Here is a 23,931-nt window from a genome sequence, read left to right as displayed (position 1 = left end):
ACTAAAGATTGGGAAATTAGTTTTTTAACTTCAATTTATTTTTAATTTTGACAGAGCCTGATGCGTATTTAAATTTTTAGAATATGAAGAGATTCCTCTAAAACTAAGTGGTTTCAAGGGTTCCAAATTGAAGGGGGAAAGTTAGTAGTTTGTTCTGAAATGTTTTGATACAGCAACACAGATAATTTAGTTTAAAAAAAAATCTCTGATGGAAGGTTGTTTTTTTCCAAAGGACCTGTTTGAGATAAATGTGAACTTTAAGAAGATAGCTTTGTGTTTGAGCCTGGCGCGATGCCAGTGCCCCCATGAAAATACTTCTTCCCTGGTATCTACTGTGAGATGTGATCAGAGACAGAGCAAAGCAAGCTGCAGCTTAAGAATGAAAGGAAAAAAAACCAAACTTTATTAACCTAAGACTATAAGAGAAACACACAGAACACAGGATGAAAACCTTCCAAATTTCCTCCTCCTCCCCCAACCAGATTCCCAACACATCACAGTAAAACAAAACCTTGGATTTTCAATTCAGTTACCACCCACTCTCAGTCCATCACCACCCTTCAGATAATCAATTCTCAATTCCTCAAGAAGAGAGGAGTCCCTCCTGCACCACAGACTTCCCCAGGAAACACAGTTGAAACCTCTCGTGCTTCCGTGTCACCTGTGGCACCACCCAGAGAACATTTGCCATCGTGACCTCTTCCTTCCATGTCCAGTGCTCTCACCACTGCACATGGACCAGAGCTGCTTCTAGGGTTTTTTCCCTTTTAAGGATGCTTTGTCCAGTTCCAAAAAAAGCACAGTCTCTCTCCTTTGGGACACCTGCCCCCCCCAGATTTCACCCCCTGGGGCTGAGGGGTCTCCTGAACAGAGATCATCTTCCTCTTCTTCTCTGAAGACGGAGGGCATCCACCCTCCTCACCCGTTGTCTCTGTTCAGGTGCTCCTTCACATCACTGCACTCTCCTGGCTCTGAGCCATTGCCTCTCCCTAGATGCAGTCTCTGTGTCCCAGGAACACAAGTGGGTCTGCCCATGGCTATACAAGAAAAGTCCAGCCAAAGGCCACTCCATCATCTCCTTCCACCTAGGATTCTTCTCAGCTTCCCAAACTCTATCTCATCAACTCCAGGAGGAATCAGCATTTGCAAGGTTTCCATCATCCACAAGAAGAGTTAAAAGTCTCAGGCTCCGCCTGTCCATGAACTCCCAGGGCTGGCTGCCCTGCCGGGCACCCCTGCCTTCTCCTTCACGCAGCCGTGCTATCACAGGCACAGGTTCTCTCTCTCTCTCCCCTCCCCCCCTCCCCCCCCCCCCCCCCCCCCCCCCAAGCCTGGAGCTGGGCAGGGGAGGTCTGTGCTCTCTTCAGGACCGGAACCCAAAGAGAGCTTCCCCCCCCCCCGGGAGTTCACAGCTTTTAACCGCTTGTGTTCTCAGAGGCGTATCCATGCCCTCAGTGGACAAACCAGGTGCCAATATTAAAATCTGAACACCTATTGGTTTGACCACATCCCAAAAAAACTCATTTCCTCTCAAACCACGACACCTTGTCAGTTTATTTCTTTTGGGAGCTACTTTTCACGTGGCCTTTACATACGGAGTTTTGTAGTTGATCTCTCCCCGTGTTTTCTAAATTTGTTGAAGGTTCAGTAGTTATCAGTAAATTTAATTCAAACTGTAAGCTTACAATTTCAAGCTTGGGAAGAACTGAAAAAAAAGGGGATGTACAAAAGCAATTCTATAGTGGAGTAAGCAAACTTTAAATGAGGCTCTGTAAAATCATTATGTCTTGTATAAGTAGCCATCCTCCAGCGCACAGTTACCCGGCATGTCAGGTATGGGAGCTGGACAGGTGAGCTCATAACATGTACTTTTGATCTTCCTTGACAAACATACCACTGTATATTTCAGGCCACACATTTTCGGTCTCCACTTCTTCAACAGACAGAAAACCAGGTGTCTCCGGCTGCTGCTCATCAGGGTCAGCAGACTGTCACTGATGTCATTCAGCAGCTCCTTGAGTTATCAGAACCAGGTCCTGTAGAAAATAACCAGCCTCAACAACCTGGTCAGCAGCTCAACATTGCAGTGGGGATCAGTAGAGATATTTTGCAGGTAAGAGCTCTGTGTGAGAACAGCTTTACATTTCAGTGTTTCCTTTCTCATTTTTTCTTATATTTTAATGAAATTCATTCTCAGTATTTTTAATTATAGCATTCTTTATGGATTTCTAGATAATCCATTAGTCAAGAAAGAATTGTAAAGATTTATTGAATGGGTATGGGCCACACCAATATATCTTTGTATGGCTTTAAGTGTGCCCTGCACATGGGTATTTTTACTGATACCTTCAGCCTTTGACTATTACCTTAAGTATTTTACTGTTACCTTAAGCCTTCTTTTTTCCTGTTGGCTGGAAGCAGCTTGTGGTGTGTCCTTAGGTTCTGTAGTGCTTAAAACGGGATATCATTCAAGAGGGGAAACATATTTTATCTGGTTAAAACATGAGAATGTATACCTGGCCTTTACCCTGTTCTAATTAATAAGGGCTATCTGATTATTTCCTATTTGCGCAAAAATTTTTTTTCTGAGGTCAGCCAGTGTTTTTCCTGACAAACTTTCTATATTTTGTCCTTGATAATGGCAGAAGGAGATGTGGTGTAACAGACGAAATGTAGGGTGGTGAATTACTTTCTCTGCTTATTCTGTGTCCTGTACCCCAGAAGGGTACAAACAGGATGGATCAGGGCAGAGAATAATATTCTTTAGTGTTACTTCTAGCCTGCTAACCCGTAAGGTACCTTTTCAGCTCTAGACTTTTAAATACCATTTAAATTTGGGGCTGGAAGACCCAAATGTTATATGCAGCTGTGGGCAGGCTCATCCTGTTACATGTGCTGAGTTCTCTAATGTCTGGAATGTGATGAGGAATTGCAAAGAGTAACAACATGATACATAACTATTATCTTGATAGCTATTAAAAAAAAAGAGTAAGTTGTTGTTTCCTAAAAGGCAGCTGTGAGTGCAGAAAAAAACCAACCTAAAATTTCACAGACAATCAGAAATCAATGCTGTGTAATAATGTGTTTGTAGGTTTGAAATATAGCTGAAATTTTGTGAGAACGAGACACATATTTCCTTTAATTATATTTTCATTGTATCTTCCCAGGACTTGTTTGAGAAAAGTTGGGGATAACTGTGGAATGTTTCTTCCTTAATCTAGAAGTTTTTTTGTTCTTTTTTTAGCAAGCATTAGAGAACAGCGGGTTGTCTTCAATTCCTGTCTCTGCACATTCTACTGACTGCAGCCAGGCTAAGGCTGCTGGGTCCCAGGATCAGAACCCAGATGTCCCGAGCCTCTCAAATCATCAGGCTGATTCTAATAGTGCTGAACAAAACAAGGAGCAAGAGACTACAGATAAACTAGATAAAAAAGAAAAAAAGTTCATTAAGAAAAAGTCACCGTTTTTGCCTGGTAATACTGCCACTGCTTTCTATTTCTTGTGCTGTAAAGAGTGTAATAAATTTGGATGTGTTTATGGCTTTATTAAGGGATTTCCCAAAATGTATTGTGGATTAGTTATGAACAGTATTTGTTCTTATCTAAAATACAGGGTAAAGTATGCTTAATAATATTTAAAATTTTCATTATAAAATATATTTTCATTAAAAAAGCCATGTCAGGATGGCATGAAGTGAAATTATACTTCTGAATCTTTTGAATTAATTCAGTGGAGTTACAGGAAAAGGACAAAGTATGTGAATCTATTATTCTCTCCCATCATTCTTCTCTGACAAGGACTGGGTTTTCATTGTGTGTCCCAGAGTAGAACTGTTGCAAGGACTGTTCTTCCCCTTTGGAAGGGAGACCTTACAGGGACATAAGGGCAGGACTGCAGATCTTGACTGATCCATGTAGGGAAGGACAAAGGCTGGCATTATGAATAATCTTCATGTCACCTGTCTCTGGGGTCACAGTACTGATATGATTTTGTCACCATAAATACATGTTATTCTGCCTCTGTACTGTGTTATGTATATGCGAGCCTGCATTTTGTCTCCATGCGTTTAAATGCAACTACAGTTTCAAGGTTGCTTGAGCTTTATGGCTGCTAGAAATTGTTTGTTCCATGTAATGCCTTCATACTTTAGCAGCCAGCCTGGTATATACAGTGCTATAATGCAGCCTTTGATCTCTGTCTGTAGTATCTGCATAGGTACACTGGTGTTGCTTTTTCTTTTGGAAGGAGAAATTGATCTAAAGTAAAAACTTTTCTTCTTCAGTATAGTTGTGATAAAAATTAACATTAAATTTTTCTTCTGGTGTATAATTATTTTGTTACTTGTGTTTAACAGCAATAATTCTCTAGCTGTCACTACAAATAAAAATAAAAGGTCACTGCTGTAGGGTCAAACACTGCTGTAGGGTCAAAACCACTTTTGTTTTTGATAAAGTAACGTGACTTCAGTGTGTTGACAGGGAAAAAACACTAGGTTTACTGATTTAAATGAGTAGATAATCTGATATTGAACAGCATATCTGAATAAAAAGCTTTGATAGGTTTTAGAAGGGGTTCTTTCATTTTTTGTTGAGGAAAAAATGTCCTGTTGCCTTAGGACAGACTTTAAGGTTCCTGGATCATAAATCAACTTTTATTAAAAAAGTAGTCCTAAATTGTTAATCTGTTAGAAAGACTTGTGCAGTTTTTCTTCCTTTACAAGTTTAAAAAATGTAATTTAAGTCTGAATTTGCAAAAGAGGGGGTCAAGCAAAGTATCTCCTCCAGTTAGGTAACTGTTAAGTACGTAAAATAATCTGGTGTGGTTGTGGTTAAGGATTTACAGTCATTGTTGGATAAATTCGTGTTAGATATGTTACTTATAAGTTAGCTGGTATATTATATGGCATTCACAACTGCATTCTACATTTCTAAGTGGCATAGAAATTGCGTTATTTGGATTTCAGCAGGATTCTCTTGGGGTTTTTTTTGTCATTACAGCCCATCACCATTTTCATAAAGTAGAATATATCTGAGAGAAGTTAATCTTCTCTGAAGCGTGTTGTGATGGCATCTATTTCGCAAAGTGTTTTTGTGGCCTGATTGTTTCATACAATAGCATCAATGTAGTGGGATTTTTCAAGAATTGTTAGAAGGTTTAAAAAGCTTTCATTTTGATATTCTTTGTTTCAGGTTCTATACGTGAAGAAAATGGAATCAGGTGGCATGTTTGTCCATATTGCTCTAAAGAATTTAAAAAACCAAGCGACTTAGTGCGCCACATTCGCATTCACACCCACGAGAAGCCATACAAGTGTCCCCAGTGCTTCCGAGCCTTTGCCGTGAAGAGCACTCTAACAGCACACATAAAAACACACACTGGCATTAAAGCTTTCAAGTGCCAATTTTGTATGAAAAGCTTTTCCACCTCAGGGAGTTTAAAAGTTCACATTCGCCTGCATACAGGTAAGGCCTTGAGATGGCTTTGTGTATTCTATGATGTGGGTGGGACCTTGAATGAGTAAAGACTGTGAAATGTGTAAGTCGTAGACATGTCTGCTATGTCTGATATTGTTAATATCAATCAGAGAATGTATGATTTTAGTGTTGTACATGATGAGTGTCATTTTTTGTCATAACTTTCTAGTGTTTCATGGCTTTGAAACTTTGGGCTCTTACAAAAAACAGTGACATTTAATTTTCTGATTATGAGTCAGCTGTTGTTTCTTTCTAATATCACTATTCTGAATTGTGCTTTCTGAAGAGTCATACTCTTGCAATTTGAGTTCTGATTTTATTTATCCCCAGTCATATTTAATATTTGCTCTTGATCTTTCCTCCTCCTCCTCCCCACACTTTGTAATAATTTTACTGTAACGCTCGGGACTGGTTGCTTCCCATTTCATGCTCTACATTACAGTTTTGCTTCATGTTTTCACCAGCTTACCTGTTCTCAGCATCTTGCAGTGAATATCCTAGAACTCCTCTGGTCACATAGTATTTGTTTACGTATGACGTCTTCAAAACCTTTTTATGTGATTGAACTATCCTTTCCATAAAGAACAGTGATTTTTCTGCTTTTGGTAGGCTACCTGGTTGTTTTCCGAGTTCTTTGTTCCTACAGGTAAATAAAGTTTCAGCAAGATAATGTGCTGCTCTTCCCTTTAATTCCTGCTTATATAATTGCCTTGTGCAAAAGTATCATTTATTGGCTTAGGTTCATTAGAGATCCAACGTGTTTTATAGTTTGAGGTATTTTATCCATGAAATATCAATGTTGGTTCATCTGCAGAAAGTCTTTCACCTTTTTTCTGGTAAACTTGTAAACCAGTATTTTTTTTCTGTTAAAGTCAGGCTTACTTCATACAAGTATTCAGATTAAGTCAGTGCTTCATAGAAGAATTTGGTGGCTTGGAAAACAGGTAGTCCAGTGTTTATGGAACTGCTCTGTAGTTTCAGATAATGTTTCATTTATTGCATTGTGAAGAATGGTTCATTCTTCTACATTTTTTCTGCCTGTGAACTTGGTAAAAGCTGTCTTCATAATACTCGTCATGTTTCCTAGCCTTTTAAGTCCAAGATTTCCCGTTGAACTAAACCAGAAAGTTGTTCAGCTTAGCCTGTCTCTTACTTACCAAGTTCTCTAGAAAATCTCTCTCAAGGAGATATTTCTACTGGATTTTGCATTAAAAAAGTCTTTCTTTAATACTTCTGTTGGCATGCTCTTTTGACTGCCATTAAACAGAGTTGGTGTTTTCAGAGACGGATCTAGAATTTTTTTGACTTGGTTACATCCCCATTCCCTCTCTTTTATCCTGTTATATAACATACTTTTCTGTTTGTTGATTACTTTTTCTCACAGTTTTTTAGAAGTTTGTTTTGGAAGGACTTTAACCTGCCATATGCAATTCTTAGGACAGCTTCTGAAACGCTTGAAATTTACTGTCACTTTTACATCATCCAGTTTTGTCATAACAAACTTGCTTCAAGTGATATGTTTCAGTCAATTAGCCATTCAGCAGATCAGTTGTTATTTTGATTGAGTTTTATGGATCTGGTTTGAAAACCTGTGTTACAATAAACACTATGAGAGAAAGCAAAAAAAAAAAAAAAAGACAGGAAAGAGAATCCATATTCTAAAGCTACATTTCTAGGTTGATGGAAATAAAATTTTAAGCTGATTGGATTTTTCTTTTGCAGGTGTTAGGCCTTTTGCTTGTCCTCACTGTGACAAGAAGTTTAGAACATCGGGCCATCGGAAAACTCATATCACTTCACATTTCAAACATACGGAACTAAGAAAGCTGCGACATCAACGTAAACCCACAAAAGTTCGAGTAGGAAAGTCAAGTGGTCCAGTACCAGACATCCCTTTGCAAGAGCCCATACTCATAACTGATTTAGGTAAAGAGCGAGTAAATCCATGCTTTCTTGAAATTCAAATTTCAATGGAATATAAAGGCTGTGTTTTAATCAAGCAAAAGCATTCAGAGCTCACTTGTAAAGATGCGCATTGAAATAAGTAATCAAAAACTTTAGCAAAGTGCCATATTTTATAGTTTGCTTGCACTAGAATTAATAAGAACTGTATTTTTTATTTACAGTTAAATTGTATAATCCTTACCAGTAAGAAGCCATGTGCATTTTTATATTAGGAATTTAATTTGAATATTATTAGACTGTTGGTGTAGAAGAGATGACAGTTCATGACCAAGAGTCTTCTCAAGATGATCATGTTTCAGTCAACATTTGTAATAAAGATTACAGATATTAATGAGTCAGTCTGTTACACAATTTTAAAGTATTTGTTTTAATTATGACCTCAGCTGAATTAGTAGTAATTGTATGTAGTCATTTTTCAAAAAAAGGGCAGAATAATTCTGAAACCTGCTTTGGAGAATTCTTCCAGTTATTTTAATTCTGTGGTGTAAATATTGCCACAAGATTATGTTAAACCACTTTTTGGAAGAAGTTGTACAAAACAATATGTTGTTGTCCGGTAGAGGTCAGTGTAGTGGGTGAAGTGTTTTCTCTTTGTTGTTTGATTGAACCTGCTAACCCCTGCTAACCCCTGACTTACCTATTGTGCAGTTATTTTTATGGTGGAATCTTACATTGGTAATACTATTATATCAATAACATTTTTATCACTCTTTAAACACCGTTTTGCTTTCACTGCATCCAGGAGTTACTGAAAGCAAGAGTAGGAGTTATTTTGATATCATATAAAAGAAACTTAAATTTTTGAGGTGCAAACAGAACTTAGCTGACAGCTTCAGACGGATCACACGGTTTCTTTCTTGTGTGAAACCCAGAAGAAAGTATAATCCCATTTCTCAATTTTGAAGAGAAGCTCCACTTCGATACAATTCAGATCTGTGCTGTGGAAGTCTGATTTTTAGAAAAAGATTAATATTAATAAAAAAATACTATATAAGTTGTTTCCTATGGATGCTGATAACACATAAAAACTCTGCTGATATTAGAATGTTCAGTAAAAAAATAGGTTCTACTGTTTATCTAGAAGGTGTGACATGTTTTTTCAACCCCCTGACAATATTTCCACACTTTTACTCCTTCGCCCCCACCAAAAAAAAAAAAAGTCATAGTTCTTTTAGATGTGTCAAGAAACTAATAATGTTACTTTGTAATAGTGGTAATCTTTGAGTGGCACTTTTGCTGATATATACTTTGCTTTCTGTGATAGTCTTAATTTTTCTAAAAGCCTATGAAAAAAAGTCTGCAAATTGTTCTCTGTCTGTTTCAATGCTTTTCACAAAAGGCGTATTAAATATTTGTCAACTTCTCTACCTGATAATACTTGATATACATTGATTAAATATCATTTGCTAAGGTCGAGGTTGGAAGGAGAAGATATTATTGGATCAGCAATGAATTCATAACTGTCAACTTTAGAAAAAGTTAATGCTTATTTTGGACAAAGCTGCTACTGTAGTGAGGTGGACCTGTGGATAAAAGAAAAACTTACCATTAAAATACCACGTACAGTATAATATCTATAATGCTGTATATATGCATAATTTTAAGCAGATGCCGAAAACATGCACATTTTTTTTATATTTTTGTATACTACAAGTTTAGTCATGCTTTCTTTTCAAATAGTAGCTCTTCAGACTATTGCATCCTTGGAATAATTTAACCAATCAAATTTTCCTATTTGTATATGTGTTTATGTATGCAGGTCTTATCCAGCCAATCCCGAGGAATAGCCAGGTCTTCCAAAACTATTTTAACAGTAATTTTGTGAATAATGCAGAGAGACCATACAAATGCTACTATTGCCATCGAGCCTATAAAAAATCCTGTCATCTTAAACAGCACATCAGGTAAAATAAAAGCAATCAAGAAAGGAAATGTATGCCATAACAAATATGGGAAAAGACATTAAAATTATATAGTATTGACTGAAAAGACTTTTTTTACCATCTCTTAAGCATTGAAGCAGTGATAATTGATTTTTTTTTTTTCTTGTTGAGTTGGAGGAGGCTTTGGACTAACTCATGGCTATGTGCAGTTCTAGCAGTATAAGTGATTGTGTTCAATGTGCAGTTTAGTTTACTGACACTTGGATTCTTTCTTCCAAAACTGTGTATAGAAAATAACAAGCATTGTTGGTGAATTCTTGTGGTAGTTTTGTAATTGCATACTCCAGATTGCCTGCTTTGTGTGTAACTCCTATTTTTTGAGACGGAAATTTGCCTTTTGTTCTGTATAGAAAACCTAAAAGAATTTAAGCTTACATTGTAATTGAGTAAATGTTGCTGGGGATCATTTTGTTGCTTGAAGCTCAGTTCAGAGTCTGTGTAGTCAGTGCTTGTTAGAACCATAGTCATGGAGTCATAGAAAAATTTAGGTTGTAGAAGAACCAGTGGAGGTAACTAATCAGGTCTTGTTTTGAGAAGAAGAGTAGCTTCAAAGTTACATGGGGTTGCGGTTTTACAGGCAATGAGATTTTGCATTTAGTCAAGGTGTGAAACAGTGCTCTCCAACTTACAAACTATAAAGAAATAGAAGAAGAAATATGAAAAAACCCCACCAAAGATGGTTACTGGAATTTAAGGGAAGAGTCCCTACAAGCAAGTGGCAATCTGCTTGTTTCTGCAGTGTAAGCTCTGTACTGCTTTCTCACTCTCTCTAGCTCAGATCATGGTGAGCTCCTCATACTCTCTTTAAAAATGAAGTTCTGTGTTAAGTTCTCACATTGCTTTGAAACAGTTCTTGGGTTTTATATGCTGTCTGAACAGGAGGGAGGGAAGCTTTACAATATCTCATATTTTCTTTTGTAATACCCTGCCTAGATTTCTCATTGTCTTCTGTAGACACATTCCAGATGGATTGATTTAAATGAAAATAATTTTGAATTATACTGAGAATGCAAAAATAGGATGTAGGTACCAATCACCTGCTGCTGTGTTTCTTTGATCTTTCAGCAGAGTACTGAGTGAAGCCTGGCTTTGTTTAAGAGTTGTGGAGGAATTCAAAACTTTTTCTTTTCTCATGTTTGCTCTTTGTAAATTGGCAATGCTATAGTTAAATTACTTTGCTTGATAATTTTGTGGACAGTGTGTCCACATGGAGTAGTGCTGATCATTGCTTACAAAGTTTGTTTCCCTCTCTGAAAAAGAGGGAAATTTGTAGTAGGTGTATTTTCAGTAGAGCAGTGACTGTGAATAGTGTGTCAAATAATCGCCCAGGCACAGCAAGGAAGGTCAGGATTCCCTACTGCTAATTATTATTGTGTGTATTGGTAGCAAAAGAGTAATCTTAATGTCTGTCATATACTTTGTTATGGTCTCTGATGTGGTGGTCATAGACTTCCAAGGTTACTGCAATCATAAGTTGGCCCTAACTTTTCGTGCCTTAATTAAATCTTGCTTCTTTTCCATTTCCTAGCATTCCCATTGCATTCTTTCTAGCTCTCTCCTTGGGTGCTACGGTTGTAACCCTTAAAATTCTTGTTGCATTCCATTTAATTTCCTATTTTTCCTTGCATCTGTTTTGTATCTCAGTGTAGTCCTAAAGGGAAACTCCTCTAGCACCTTTAGAAAGAATGATATAGTGCTATGTACTTTAATAAACGAGAAGTTTTCCCCACTTGAATATTTTTTTTCACATAGCATTATGAGAGACAGGATTTGCCTTGTTTGGGAGGTATTTGGGATGGACACAGTTCTTTTCCCAAGAGTTTTGTTGTTAAGTGTAGTGGTCGTATATATAAGGAGAGCCACGTCTTTTTCTCCAAACTTTTGTGGACAGTTTGTTAGCTGAATTGAGGAAAATGTGAGTGATAATATACTAGTCTGAAGAACTACTGCACCATCTGGAATGGAAAAATTAAACCCAAATATTGTGATGGGAACAAAGTACGATCAGAAAAGGAGATTGGACTGTACAACATAACTAAAACTACTCAGTATTGTTTTTAGCCCTGCCAGGTTGTTTATAACTTAATAAAGTTTAATTTTTGGCTTTCCCTAGTTGGGACCTCTTCCATCCATGCAACTGTCACCTTAGTTTGGTTTATTTCGCTCATTTTAAAATTGAGTCCTTTAATAACTTTGTAAATTAAATGTTTAAATCTATTTTAACTTCTGCTTTCTCTTAAAAAGATCTCATACAGGTGAAAAGCCATTTAAGTGCTCTCAGTGTGGAAGAGGTTTTGTGTCAGCTGGAGTTCTGAAAGCACATATTAGAACACACACTGGATTGAAAGCTTTCAAGTGCGTTGTGTGCAACGGGGCCTTCACTACTGGTGGTAGCCTCAGGCGACACATGGGGATCCATAATGACCTTCGACCATATATGTGTCCCTACTGTCAAAAAACATTCAAAACATCACTCAACTGTAAAAAACACATGAAGACTCATAGGTATGCTTGCAATTTTTGTATAAATCTTGCAATGTAGTTCAGCAGCCATTCCTGAAAGATGCTTGGAAAGGCAGCTTTGCTCTGCAGCAACTGCATATGTTTGAATAAGGATTTTTATTTATGGGTAGCAAACCTTAGGTACCTTTGCAGGTAGAGTAAATTGTGGTGTACAGTAAAAATAAAAAATTGTTCATATAAATAGGATAAATGTCTAACTGAAACCATAAAGATTTTCTCACCTTACTTTGTAGATATGAACTTGCACAGCAACTTCAGCAGAATCAGCAGTCTTCTACAATAGATGATTCTACAGTACATCAGCAGAGCATTCATGTTTCTACACAAATGCAGGTGGAGATTCAAAGTGATGAGCTACAACAGTCAGAAACTGTTGCAACAGATCAGCAGGCTATTTTAGAGTTAGATCAGCAGCCAGTAGTAGGCACAGAAGAAACAGCCCTAGAACAAGAATTGGCTGATCAGCCTTTAGAGCAAGATGAGGGTGAGTATTTGAAATATGATAAGGTTTATAATGAGGTAAGTTTACAATTTCTCAAATAATTGATTCTTGACAGAAACTACAAAAATACATGAAATAAAGGCTACTTACTATATACTTAAAGTGTATAGTGCAGTTTCATTGGTGTTTACATTTACTATTAAAGTATAAAAAGATGAGGATTTGCACCCTCTAGTTTTCGCACGCAAAACTACTAAACAAATATACAAAAAAATGATCCATCCTTAAAACCTTACCATGTCAGTCCTCTGATTATTAAAAAGCACTGCTTTATAGTCTACTTAGAAAGTAATACCAGTGGTGTGAGGTGAATGTTCCATGTTCTTAATTTATTTGTAATAGTGGACCAAAGTATTTTGGTTTTGCTTTGCTCTTTTTCATGGTGCACTGAGTTATCAAGTACAACAGGAGAATATAAATAAAATTTACTATAAACAAAGATTTAAATACCTGTTCAGCTAATAATTGCTTGGTTTATTTTTAATGTGAAAATTTGAATGACTGTAAAATGTGGGGGTTTTGAAACAACTGAAATATACATTTAATTACATCTTTTTTTCTTGATATTTTTCCTTTTTCTTTCCTTCTCCTTCCTTTCCCCATTTCAGATAGATTTGTGACATCCCAGCATGCTTTACAGGAAAACATCACTCAGTTTGAACAACAGACTATAACACAGCAGCCATTTGATCAACAGAGCTTATCACAAGGTTAGTAATAAATAAAGGAGGTAAAAAGTAGTTTTATAAATTTGGCTTTGCAGCATAGCTATGATAAAACATTTTTAAAGTGGGCATCTGCAGTCAAAGTAACTGCAATGCAGAGAACTTGGAAAAAAATTACCATTCTGAAGCTATACTTGGTAGAATGTTATGAATACTTAATTTTTTTTTTTTTTGCTTTTATGACCCAATGCCTAGTCATTACAATATGGGTTTTATAGTCAAGCATATTCTTTCCTTGATTGTGTTTGAACTTGCTGTGGCAGTAGGCAGTTTGCACAGGTTTCTCCCTTGGTATACATGCTTATAACCTGAGATGGTCAGAAACAGAGTCTTAAGATTTGAGTGAGTAGCTACTGGGATTCATTTTGGAAAAAGACAATGAAAAATATAGTCACATAAAAATCTTACTTTCACCTATGCACAGCGGTTTCTTTTTATATTTTATAGAGTAATGAAACTAGCAAACTAAGAGACTGTAAGCACTTGGAAACTATTTTTCCCCCTAAAATACAGAGAAATAAGTGTAAATGTGTGTAGCCTGCAAATAGTAAAGAAATTACCGTCTTTTTTTGCTTTTCACGACTGGATTTCTTGAATTGTTACATAATATGAAGCTACTAATTTTGTTTTGGGGTTTTCTTGGTGGTTGTTTGGGGTTTTCTGGCAGGGGGGCTGTTGCTGAGGTGGGGAATGTTCAAGGGGTTTTCATTTGTTTTGATTTGGAAACATTGCTGGCTTATCCCTTGATCTCCTTGTTTCTGATTCCAGGAAATAACTGTCTGTAGCTGATAACCAGTAATTGGTATTTTATGTGCACAAACTTCTCTGTTCTTAGTTTCATTCCCTTTTATTGTATAGTATCATTTGTAAAAACTTAATTGACTGTGGTAAGTTGTATCACGCTGTGAAGAAATAGTATAATTTGCCAATTTTAATTCTCTAGGTTGTGCTGCTTTACGTGTAAAGAAAAGAAAATTAAAGTCTCCACCTTTATTAAACAAGACTGATCCAGATCCTCTTAAAATACTATGATTATTTTCATTGGTTGACTTTAACGGTTTTTCAAATGAATGAGAAGACACTATGGAAAAAAAAGCAGCCTTTTGTTCTACGTTATTCTGAAGAGTGGTGGTGGTTTTTGTTTGGTTTTTTTTAATGGTTCCTTAGAATTTATAAACCCAATAAGTGACTCTTGTTTTATCATCTTACTTAAACTTCAGCTTCTGTGTATGTGTATGTTCTGTGTTATATAAATATCAAATGATTTCTTAGGGAGGGGAAGACTCCTAGAACCCACAAAACAATTCTTTCATCATCAGAAATCTAGATTGATCATCAATATGTTGTAAAACTGGTTCAGAGAAGCAGAACATGTGTGGTGTGGGCATTTTAAAGTCTCATTTGTATAAGACGTCTCCTATTCTACTTGGAATCTCATCCACAGATTCCCAACTCTTTGAAGTTTCCTTGAAGATCCTGGAGCCCTTCAAAATTTTTGAATTTCAGGTAGGTAAGCATTTGCGCGGATGCATGCGTTAAATTGGTCGACCCTCTCCCTATGTCTGCATCTGTGCTTCATGCTCCTAATTCCTTTTTCCTGTCAGCTAGGCAGAACATTCAAGCTTAAAAGACTGTCTTTTTTACTCTTTGTGTTTATAGGCTGTATTCTTGATTAAATATTTTATTCAGTGTTTATTAATAAAATGATGTAGGAGTTTTTAAAAAATCTTTGAAAGGTTGTTTGATTTTTCTTTTTCCTTTTTTGAGGGAAAAACCCCAACTTTGCATTTTAGAGAGATGAGGGTAATCTCTAGGTCTGCATAGACCTGGCAGAACTTTGTTTCTTTTTCCAGGTTTGTTCGTAATACTTCTGTTGAATTTCTTGTTTATTCAGATAGGTTATTTTCTTCATATGTTCAGACTTGTAAAGAAGTGCAGATCTTATGAGGGTGCTACAGTACCAAATGAGTAATGTGAGCTAGATTTGGAGGCTGAGGAAAAGGACTTAAGTTCTTTGTAGTGTATTCATCTTCATTTGAAGACTTTTAAGTGAAGTCAGAACAAAAAATGTGTATTTTATCCGAAATTGTCTTTGGGTTACTGAATATCACCTGTCACCAAATGTGTTTTCCTATAAATTATATCACCTTTACTTTCTTTTAAGTGTCCCTGTAAGCATGGTTGAATGATAATTCAAATAGTGGTGATAGGCAAATGATCTTAAAAAACCAGAAGTCCAAATGCTGTCAGTTCTATAGCCCATACAAACATACCCTTGCCACCAGAATGCTATTTGCTTTCCTAAGAAGCTGATCTGCAGTCTCAGGACTTACAAAACTGATCTTTCAGTAACTGTTTACACGTATTTGCAGTCAGTACTGTCCAGCTGGTTGTCTTTGCCTAAGAAGCAAACCTGCAGAACAAGTAATTGATAGTCACTGATCCCTGCTGTGATGCACATGTTCATGTCAATGTTTATAGTGTTAGAATTTAAAAGATTTGTCAGTAAAGACATGAAATTTCTTCTGAATTAAATATTGTATTTACTACAAACTATCATACTGTTGTTTTCTCATTCTCACATGCAAGACACATCTTTCTATGAGTAAAATGATTTCCAGAGTATTCTGTTTTTTGCAGTGTTTTGGTAATATAGAAGATAAAAGGTTGGATGATGTCCTAAAACCAAAAAAACCCCAAGCTACACAAATGATTACTTTTACTGAAAACCACCAAATCCAATTCCAAGTTTAGAGAACTTTGTAGTAAGAGGCTCCCCTTACTATGCAGAGCTTAAGATACTGTCTGGTTTTTTAAGATTGATCAAAAGCTTCTGGGCAACAACATACAGTGATGAAAACTAGAGCAGAAAATAAATAAAGGTTGTGAAATTTCTTTCTCAGACTGAATGTCTGGATTCTGGTGTTTGGTGGTATGGGTTTTTTTTTAGTGCTGTTCTGTAGAAATAGTGTGGCACTAGCAAATGCTTTTAGAATGCTCAAAACTGTCAGATCTTTATTAAATTTTGAGAGGAAATTGACGCTTATGCTAGGAATTGAGCAAAATGGGGATGCATCATGTATATTCTTGTTACAGCTTTGGTTTGTATTTATTCCCAAGCTACTTTCAGAAGTAGCATTTCTTTCTTCAGTTTGTCCTCAAATACCTCTACATTCAGTCCTCTTCCTGGGCATGTTGTTGTATGATCCTGGGAAATTTTTCAGAATCTCAATAATTCATTCAAACATTGTGAAATGAAATAGGTCATAGTACAGTAATTTCTTTTTTCCTTCTTAGCCAGTAAAATATACCTCCTGATTAAAAAAAAAAAAAATTCAAGTTTTTACATAGTATATTTAAGTAGTTGGTTTTTTTTTTATGTAGGGCATGTAAATAACATCACTTTGCTTCAGTTTCTTGAGTCTTGTTTTTTGGCATTCTCATCCCATGTAGTGGGAACGTAATTTTTCTATAAAGTTAGTTCTAAAATTAATTTGAGAAGTAGAAATTAGCAGCTCTCTTATCAATGCAGAAGTTTTCATTCCTCTCTTCAGGCTACTTTTTTGTCATTTCACAAAAGCCAATTGAGGTACAGGGTCCAGCGTTTAGGATCTTTTTTTCTTGTACTCTTGTGGTACTTCTAGGAGAGAAAATAATATGCGAGTTTCAGCATTAAGTTTGGTGACTAGTTATGACCTGATTAATAATGCTTTCAAGATTTATTTACATTTGTGAGTTTTCATTCCATGGTCTAAGCAGTAGCATAGAAATAGGGTTTTTTTCCTCTACTGATTACAACATTCTTCTGCTGTGGAAAGTGTCTTTTGGGAACATTTCTGCTTAAACTCAACAGATCCAGGTTTTTGTTTTACTGTTGCTCAAAACCATTCTTTAAGCATTGCTTTTTGGCCTTTGATGCTGTGATCATCTGATGTGGGTTTGTTTCTACCCTATGTTCATAATCTTCACCCTTTTTGTCCACTAAAGGCAAACTGCACAGAAGTACTGAAATTGTTGCCCATACATTGTGGTTTAATTTTTTCCACATGACATTATGGGTTATTTTTTAATACTGGAAGTATTAAGATTTAAAAGGGTTGGTAAAAGGACATCTCTAATAGCATCAAAAACCACTGCAATCTGAGCTGTATTTTCCTGGCTCTTGATCATTGATGCTATAATTTCATTCATTCATTTAGAAAAGGTGATTAAGACCTGCTATTTCAGGAGAACAAAACCAAATAAAAATTTCAGGGTTTTATACCAGAAATGCGAATAAAAATCTGTTTATTTTTTACGTTGCAGTTTGCCTTTGAGAGGCTCTACTTTACTATTATCTAAAGAGTGGGGATATGTGGAGGAGATCCAAAGTAGGAGAAAATGGGGTTACTTTATCAGAAACTGGAGTTCTCCTATTGGGTCATCTCCTCCACTCACCCGCCATCCTCCCCACTGAGCTTTGCATCCTTGTGATCGGCTTCCAGTGTAGTTAAGGGAGCGTGGTACCAACGTGGATAAAGGGAGATGGGTCAACCTGTTTGACACATGCATGCTTACATACAAGAAATTCAAAATTTCAATGGCTCTAAGGTAATTGTGGCACCCTGAAGGAACTTCAAACAGTGTTTTTCTGTGGAGGAGATTTTCCAATAGAATTCCAGCTAACGGTAAGTAACCCTATTATGCCTCTTATGTAGATGCCAGAAACTTGTCTGTGTTTTGATGCTCAGCAGTGAAGAGTACAACTATTACTATATGGTAATGCTACTTATTCTCTTTTGAAGGTAGTCTTCAGAAAAGTGTGGTGTTATTCAAAGTCCAAATCAGTGTATTTTATGCGTTTATGACTGTTTAATTTCTGGCAGGTTTTACTGTGAATGACAGCTACAATCAACAGACTCAATTTCCAGCTGTACAACAGCTGCAGGATTCAAGCACACTTGAATCTCAGGCTCTTTCAACGAGTTATCATCCACCAGCCCTTCTTCAGGTTCCAAATACAGACACTATTAATGTAGTAAGTACTACTTGAAGGAAGGATTATTTTTTTTTCTGGGTTCAGTCGTGACTTCCTTGCACCACTTCATTAATGATTAGGTAAAACGAGAAGTCAGAAGAGTTTCAGAATTTCTTCTTTAGATTGCTTATGTTTAACACCTGGAAAATGGAAAGGTGAGGTGAGGATAAGTGTTTTGACTACTGTTTCTGAAAAGGAAGTACATGTTTTGATACTCTAGATTTAAAAAAATACTATAATGTTGGATTGTGAGTTTAAAACTAAGGAGAGGATGTAATGTTATGAAATAATTTAACATTATTTCATTATATTCTCTCCTAATTATTGAATCTATATGTCTATAGACGTATATGATCAAGCAATTAAAAAAAGCATTATAAATCTTTAAGTGATCATTCATGGAGCTTGTATATTACAGTGTATGATGTTTTTGCCTGTTTCTCATTTAGTTAAATTTGTAAAAAGGCTCAGTTGGTAAAAATACATTGTAATTATAACTTTTATGACATTAGAAGTACCTAGCATAAAGATAATCTGTTGTAATGTGTTTACCATGATGACTTCTATGAATTGCTGTCCCGTGAAGCTTGTTTGCAAAGTTTGAATGTTGTCAGAGAACTGATGTGGGTTTTAGGATCTGGAAGAGTTTGAGTCATTTCAGCTTACCAGCTTCAGAATCTCCTTGTCTTCAATTTTGGAATTTCTTGCTGTCAAGGATTATTCTGTCGTGGCTTTTACTTACAGGAATTTTCAGAAAGTAGTGAAGTTTGTCAGCAGCACCATGTTTTGCTGCTTACTCAGTGTTTAAAATGGCTGAACTAGTTTTAAATTTAACTCCTCACATACTGGAAAATCGAGACAATTTAGATAGATTTTTGTGGAGATTCAGGGAAAGCGTAAGTGCAGTATCTTGTCTGTTTATTCCAGTTCAGTAGCTGAACATTTTTATGCTTTCCTTCTCAGTATGGAAGAGTGAGGTATTACATTGCACTCTTAATTTCCTATCAAAATGTATGAAAGCATAAATTTAACTACTTGTGTTGACTGTAGATGCTGTAATTTTTTTTCTTGTCTATTTGTGAGACTATATTTAAATACTGTGTTACTGAAATTCACCTGAGGCTTTGATTTTTAGACCACTCGCTTGATGCAAGACCAGTCACCACAGGAAGAACTTGAATTGCACACCCAAAGGCCTCATTTTCTTGAGGATAATGAAGATCAAAGTAGGCGTTCATATAGGTATGTTATGCTTCTAGCTTTTGTCACCGAATTCCCTGAATGTCTAATTATTTCATGTAATTATTATGCCTAATAATTGCATGAAACTAATGAAAATTATTTTCTTCTAATAGGTGTGAATATTGCAACAAGGGTTTTAAGAAATCCAGCCATTTGAAACAACATGTTCGATCACATACTGGTGAGAAACCTTATAAATGCCAGCTCTGTGGCCGTGGTTTTGTTTCCTCGGGAGTTCTTAAGTCACATGAGAAGACTCATACAGGTAAACAGAGTATACCAGCTCTATATTAGCTTAACCCATGAATGGGTTTTGTAAATGTCCTGTGTGAGTAAACTTAAACAAATAGCATGCTACTTAATTGTTTCTGTTACTTTAAGGAGTTAAAGCATTCAGCTGTAGCATTTGCAATACCTCCTTCACAACTAATGGCAGCCTTACCAGGCACATGGCAACTCACATGAGCATGAAGCCTTACAAGTGCCCCTTCTGTGATGAAAGCTTTCGAACAACTGTTCACTGCAAAAAACATATGAAAAAACATCAGGCAGTCTCCTCAGCTGTAGCAGCAGCTACAGATACAGGAGGAGGAGGTAAATGATTTCATTTTTACTTTTACAGTCCTTACTATATAAGAAATACAGATGTTTTGGTGGATTACATGAATGCTATAACAGTAATGATACAAAATAAGCTTCCAGCATGGATAATGTCTGCTGTTTAGAGCTGCTGACATCTCTTTGTTATCTGAATTGTTTAAATAAACTAGTTTTCCAGGATCTGTCCAGCGTATTAAAGGTATTGTATGTGACATAGCTGTTTTAGTATGTCACTAAAGTAGATCTTTTATCCTGTATTACTTAACCTGTGCTAGTTATTATAAAGATAATAATTATAAATCCAGCTTTTTTCTAAAATGAACTACAGACATGAGTAGTTAGACCTCTAAAAGAGGTTAAAGTCCATAGTAGTGCAAGTCCAAGCACAAAGTGTAGTGGCTGTGTGTTTAATAATAAACCTTTCTATTTTTTGTAATTTCTGCTGACAGATTAAACTGAACAGAAATGTGGTTTTTATTTTGGTTTGATTTTTTTTTGTTTTGTTTTGTTGTTTTGGTTTTTTTTACTTAATAGTTGCATGTGTTGAAGATGACGATGAAAGCTCTGAAAGAACTTCCAGAAAATCTCGTCCTGGTGTCATAACTTTTACAGAAGAAGAGACAGCAGAACTGGCAAAGATCAGGCCTCAAGAAAGTGCCACTGTGTCAGAAAAAGTTCTTGTCCAGTCAGCTGCAGAGAAAGACAGAATTAGTGAGATGAAAGATAAGCAAGCAGAACTGGAAGCAGAGCCCAAATATGCCAACTGTTGCAGTTATTGTCCCAAAAGCTTTAAAAAACCCAGTGATTTAGTCAGGTGAGGAATGGAAAATGTTCATATGTTTTTAATTTGCTGTATAGTTCACCAGAAACTTTAAGAATAACAGTTTCATATAACTCTTTATGCGCAAGTTGAAGTTTGACTAATATTTATATAAATTTTTCTTTTTCGCAGTGGTTTAAAAATGTGTCCAAATGTTACATATTCTGAATATGACTAATTCACCTCTTTAATATTTATTTTCCTGCAGTATTAAAGTTATTATTATGACGTTTTAGAGTAAATTGGGGTTTTTTTGCTCTAATACTTGCATATAAAAACATGTAAAAATCGGTTGAAAAAAAAGCAAGTACTTAAATCTTCTTGTTCTGCCTAGTGTAATGCTAGTAAAAGTATTTAATTATTCATAAAATTAATAAGATAGAAAATAAATATTTGGACAAACTGACATAAAAGTAGAATTTCACTTGTACATGTATCCTGGAATTATTAGGCATGTTCGTATCCATACTGGAGAGAAGCCGTATAAGTGCGATGAATGTGGAAAGAGTTTCACTGTAAAATCCACTCTGGATTGTCATGTTAAAACACACACAGGTCAGTAAGGTTTTGCATGTCTTTGTTTAGGTGTTTGCTTTCTTGATCAGCTGTTTAAGTAGAGATTTTGCAGGGAATGTTATGTTTCACTGTGATCTAGTATTTGGAGCTGTGGATGGCAGTTCTAGGGGAAATTTGGTACTTGTGACACCATCAAATGAATCACATCAGAACTTTCTGAGTAAACAATGCTATTACAGCTTTCTGTAGGCTTCTAAAGCATGGTCTTAGCTCATACTGTGTATGTAAGTGTCCTGAATATGTTCATGTCAGAGATTCTGCAGCCTTTCAGTGATAAATTATTTTCCTGAGTAAGAAGGTGGAGTTGAGGGAATCTTATATAATTTAAAGGTAAAAAAACCCGTATAAACATTAATGTTTGCACTGCTACGTAAACTGGAAAATAAAACTACAAAAATTTTGAGCATTCAGCTGTTTGAATCTTGCAAGTTGAATGTAAACTTAAATATCTGTAATATTTAGATATTTAGGGCAGGTTTTTATATTCCTGGGAGAGGTCTGATTTTAATAGTAGTATTTTTCAACTACAATTTTGTGCTAATTAAAAAAAGCCTTCTAAGTCTTCCATACTTGTTTTCTTCTTAGCATTGAAGAATGCTAATTGACTGGGTAATAAGCCCAGTCCTGAACTAATTAATTTCTAACTCTGCTTGCAGTTTTGTTTGGTTTCATTATGATCTCTTTTCAAAAATAAAAAAACCCCAGCAAGATAGAAAGCTTTTAATGCTGTAATGCATTATTATTTTGCTCATGGAAGCTCCCTTTTTATTTTACTGTATTTGCACTTTCAACTGTTGTTTAGTAAGAAATAGTACTCATGTTACATTAAATTGTTGTGTAGATAAGGACAGACAGTAGCAGATAGTAAGGATAATGAAAGGAACAAGGCAGCGATTGTGTTATGTTTCCTCCAGGTTCAAACAGTTTACAAATTGTGGCACTCTGAATAAGAAATTGCATCTCTCTGTTTGCTGTCTTTAATGGAATATTTTGCATTAGTTTTTTCCAGTTGTTTTCTGAAAGCAGAAGAACTGGGCAAAAAGGAATGGCCTTCAGTACAGTCAGTAGTAGTAGTAAATTCCTGGATTCAAGTTTGATTTTCAGTTTGCTGTCTTGATAATTTTGTTCATAAGCCCACTAGATTTTTGTTTGAGAAATAAATTGTTTCCTCTTCTTAATTTTTAGCTCTTTGTGGTTGTACAGACGTTTTGATAATATAAAATGGAGCTTTGTAAATTTTTATTTTAACATCCTTAAACAGACTTTCCCAACCTGCTATTCATTCTCTCTTTCACAACACATGTAGTACAATTTTGATGGTTTGAGTCCTTGCTCAGATGCTCAAGAGCTCTTCTGCTGACTTACAGCCTTGTGAAAATTGTCCATGTAAGCCATTTGTGTTCAGTCTTAGAACTGGTTTTCTTTAGTTCATGGAAAGACTCTTTCCTTTCCTTTCATCCTGTGACAGCATTTTTATTAAGGTTTTTTTCATATAAAACCAGTGTAAAATTCCAAAAATCCAGATACAGTGGAAATCTGATCTTCTTTAAAGAGCACTCACAGATTTGTGAGGTGTAATTTTCACTGCAAAAGCCACATCACTGTTTCCATATTGTAATTAATTTTATCTTATGGGAGTTTTTTTCCATATTTTTTGTGCTTGGGCCAGCTTGTGCTGGATGAAATTTAACTAATGTGCAGTTTTCTGCGTTTGAGCCTAGATTGCTTTCTGGAATGCTGTCTTCATCTGTGGGCAATACCTACACCTGCTAGTTCATTTGTTTTATATTGAGAGATACATCATTTATTTAAATGAATAATAAAAAAAGAAAATTACAGTATTAATATCTGTAACTCCCCTAAAAATAGTTCTATTTGAAAAGCTACTCTATTCCTCACCTGTAAATGAAAGCTGCCTGGATAGGAACCTACCTGATATCATCTGTAACCAGCATTGATCCAGAGAATTAGTTTGGAGCTTTACTGGAAGATTGGAAGTTTCTCATATGGTACTTCTTCTGAACACTTAGCTCCTGTATCCTGATGTAGCATGAAGCAGAATAACTGAAGTCTCACACTATTGCATTTCTGTCTTCATTGCTTTTTCAGTTTCCTGATTACAGTTCTTTCAGATATATTGTTTCAGATAACAGCTCTTGTTAACTTGTTGTGTAGCCAGTAGAGTGGTGTGTCAGTGGCATAAAACACATTTACTTTTTGCTGTGTTTGGCAGCAGTGCCAATTTAGTGTTCGCCATTCCTTGATGACTTCTCATCTAAACTTGGGATCATCTTCCCTCCAAATTTCCCTTGTGGACGTTAACTCGAAACTACTAAACTACTGAAAACAGTTCAAACATCTTTCTTTTTTCTTTTCAGATTCTTAATATTTACACAAAAGGCCCAGGAGTCAGCTCACAATTTCATTGCGTATTTAAATAACAGGACTTCAGATGTTCTGTTTGTCCCTTCCTGCTTTTTTTTTTGTTGGTTTTCTTCTCTCTCTCTCTCTCTCTCTCTTATTTTTCCACCCCCCTTTCTCCCT

General features: G+C 35.9%; 1 protein-coding gene across 7 annotated transcripts in view; it reads left to right on the top strand.

Annotated features, from left to right (window-relative positions):
• The window catches only part of ZNF236 (zinc finger protein 236), a 76,459-nt gene that overhangs the window by 30,913 nt on the left and 21,615 nt on the right, over positions 1 to 23,931 (top strand). For 5 of the 7 annotated variants that reach the window (XM_059857101.1, XM_059857082.1, XM_059857072.1 and 2 more), the window contains exons 9-22: positions 1,910 to 2,113; positions 3,245 to 3,473; positions 5,190 to 5,462; positions 7,197 to 7,400; positions 9,199 to 9,343; positions 11,627 to 11,887; positions 12,139 to 12,389; positions 13,016 to 13,117; positions 17,998 to 18,149; positions 19,285 to 19,391; positions 19,505 to 19,656; positions 19,773 to 19,985; positions 20,526 to 20,805; positions 21,263 to 21,366. In XM_059857101.1, the coding sequence (XP_059713084.1) occupies positions 1,910 to 2,113; positions 3,245 to 3,473; positions 5,190 to 5,462; positions 7,197 to 7,400; positions 9,199 to 9,343; positions 11,627 to 11,887; positions 12,139 to 12,389; positions 13,016 to 13,117; positions 17,998 to 18,149; positions 19,285 to 19,391; positions 19,505 to 19,656; positions 19,773 to 19,985; positions 20,526 to 20,805; positions 21,263 to 21,366 (2,677 nt within the window). The remainder of the gene's footprint in view (positions 1 to 1,909; positions 2,114 to 3,244; positions 3,474 to 5,189; positions 5,463 to 7,196; positions 7,401 to 9,198; positions 9,344 to 11,626; positions 11,888 to 12,138; positions 12,390 to 13,015; positions 13,118 to 17,997; positions 18,150 to 19,284; positions 19,392 to 19,504; positions 19,657 to 19,772; positions 19,986 to 20,525; positions 20,806 to 21,262; positions 21,367 to 23,931) is intronic. The other 2 variants (XM_059857092.1, XM_059857110.1) reach the window with 2 other exon arrangements.

Source organism: Haemorhous mexicanus, chromosome 1 (assembly GCF_027477595.1).
Source record: "Haemorhous mexicanus isolate bHaeMex1 chromosome 1, bHaeMex1.pri, whole genome shotgun sequence".
NCBI classification, from domain to species: Eukaryota; Metazoa; Chordata; class Aves; order Passeriformes; family Fringillidae; genus Haemorhous; species Haemorhous mexicanus.
The sequence above is the reverse complement of the archived record's forward strand: the minus strand, read 5'-3'. Positions and strand labels throughout refer to the sequence as shown.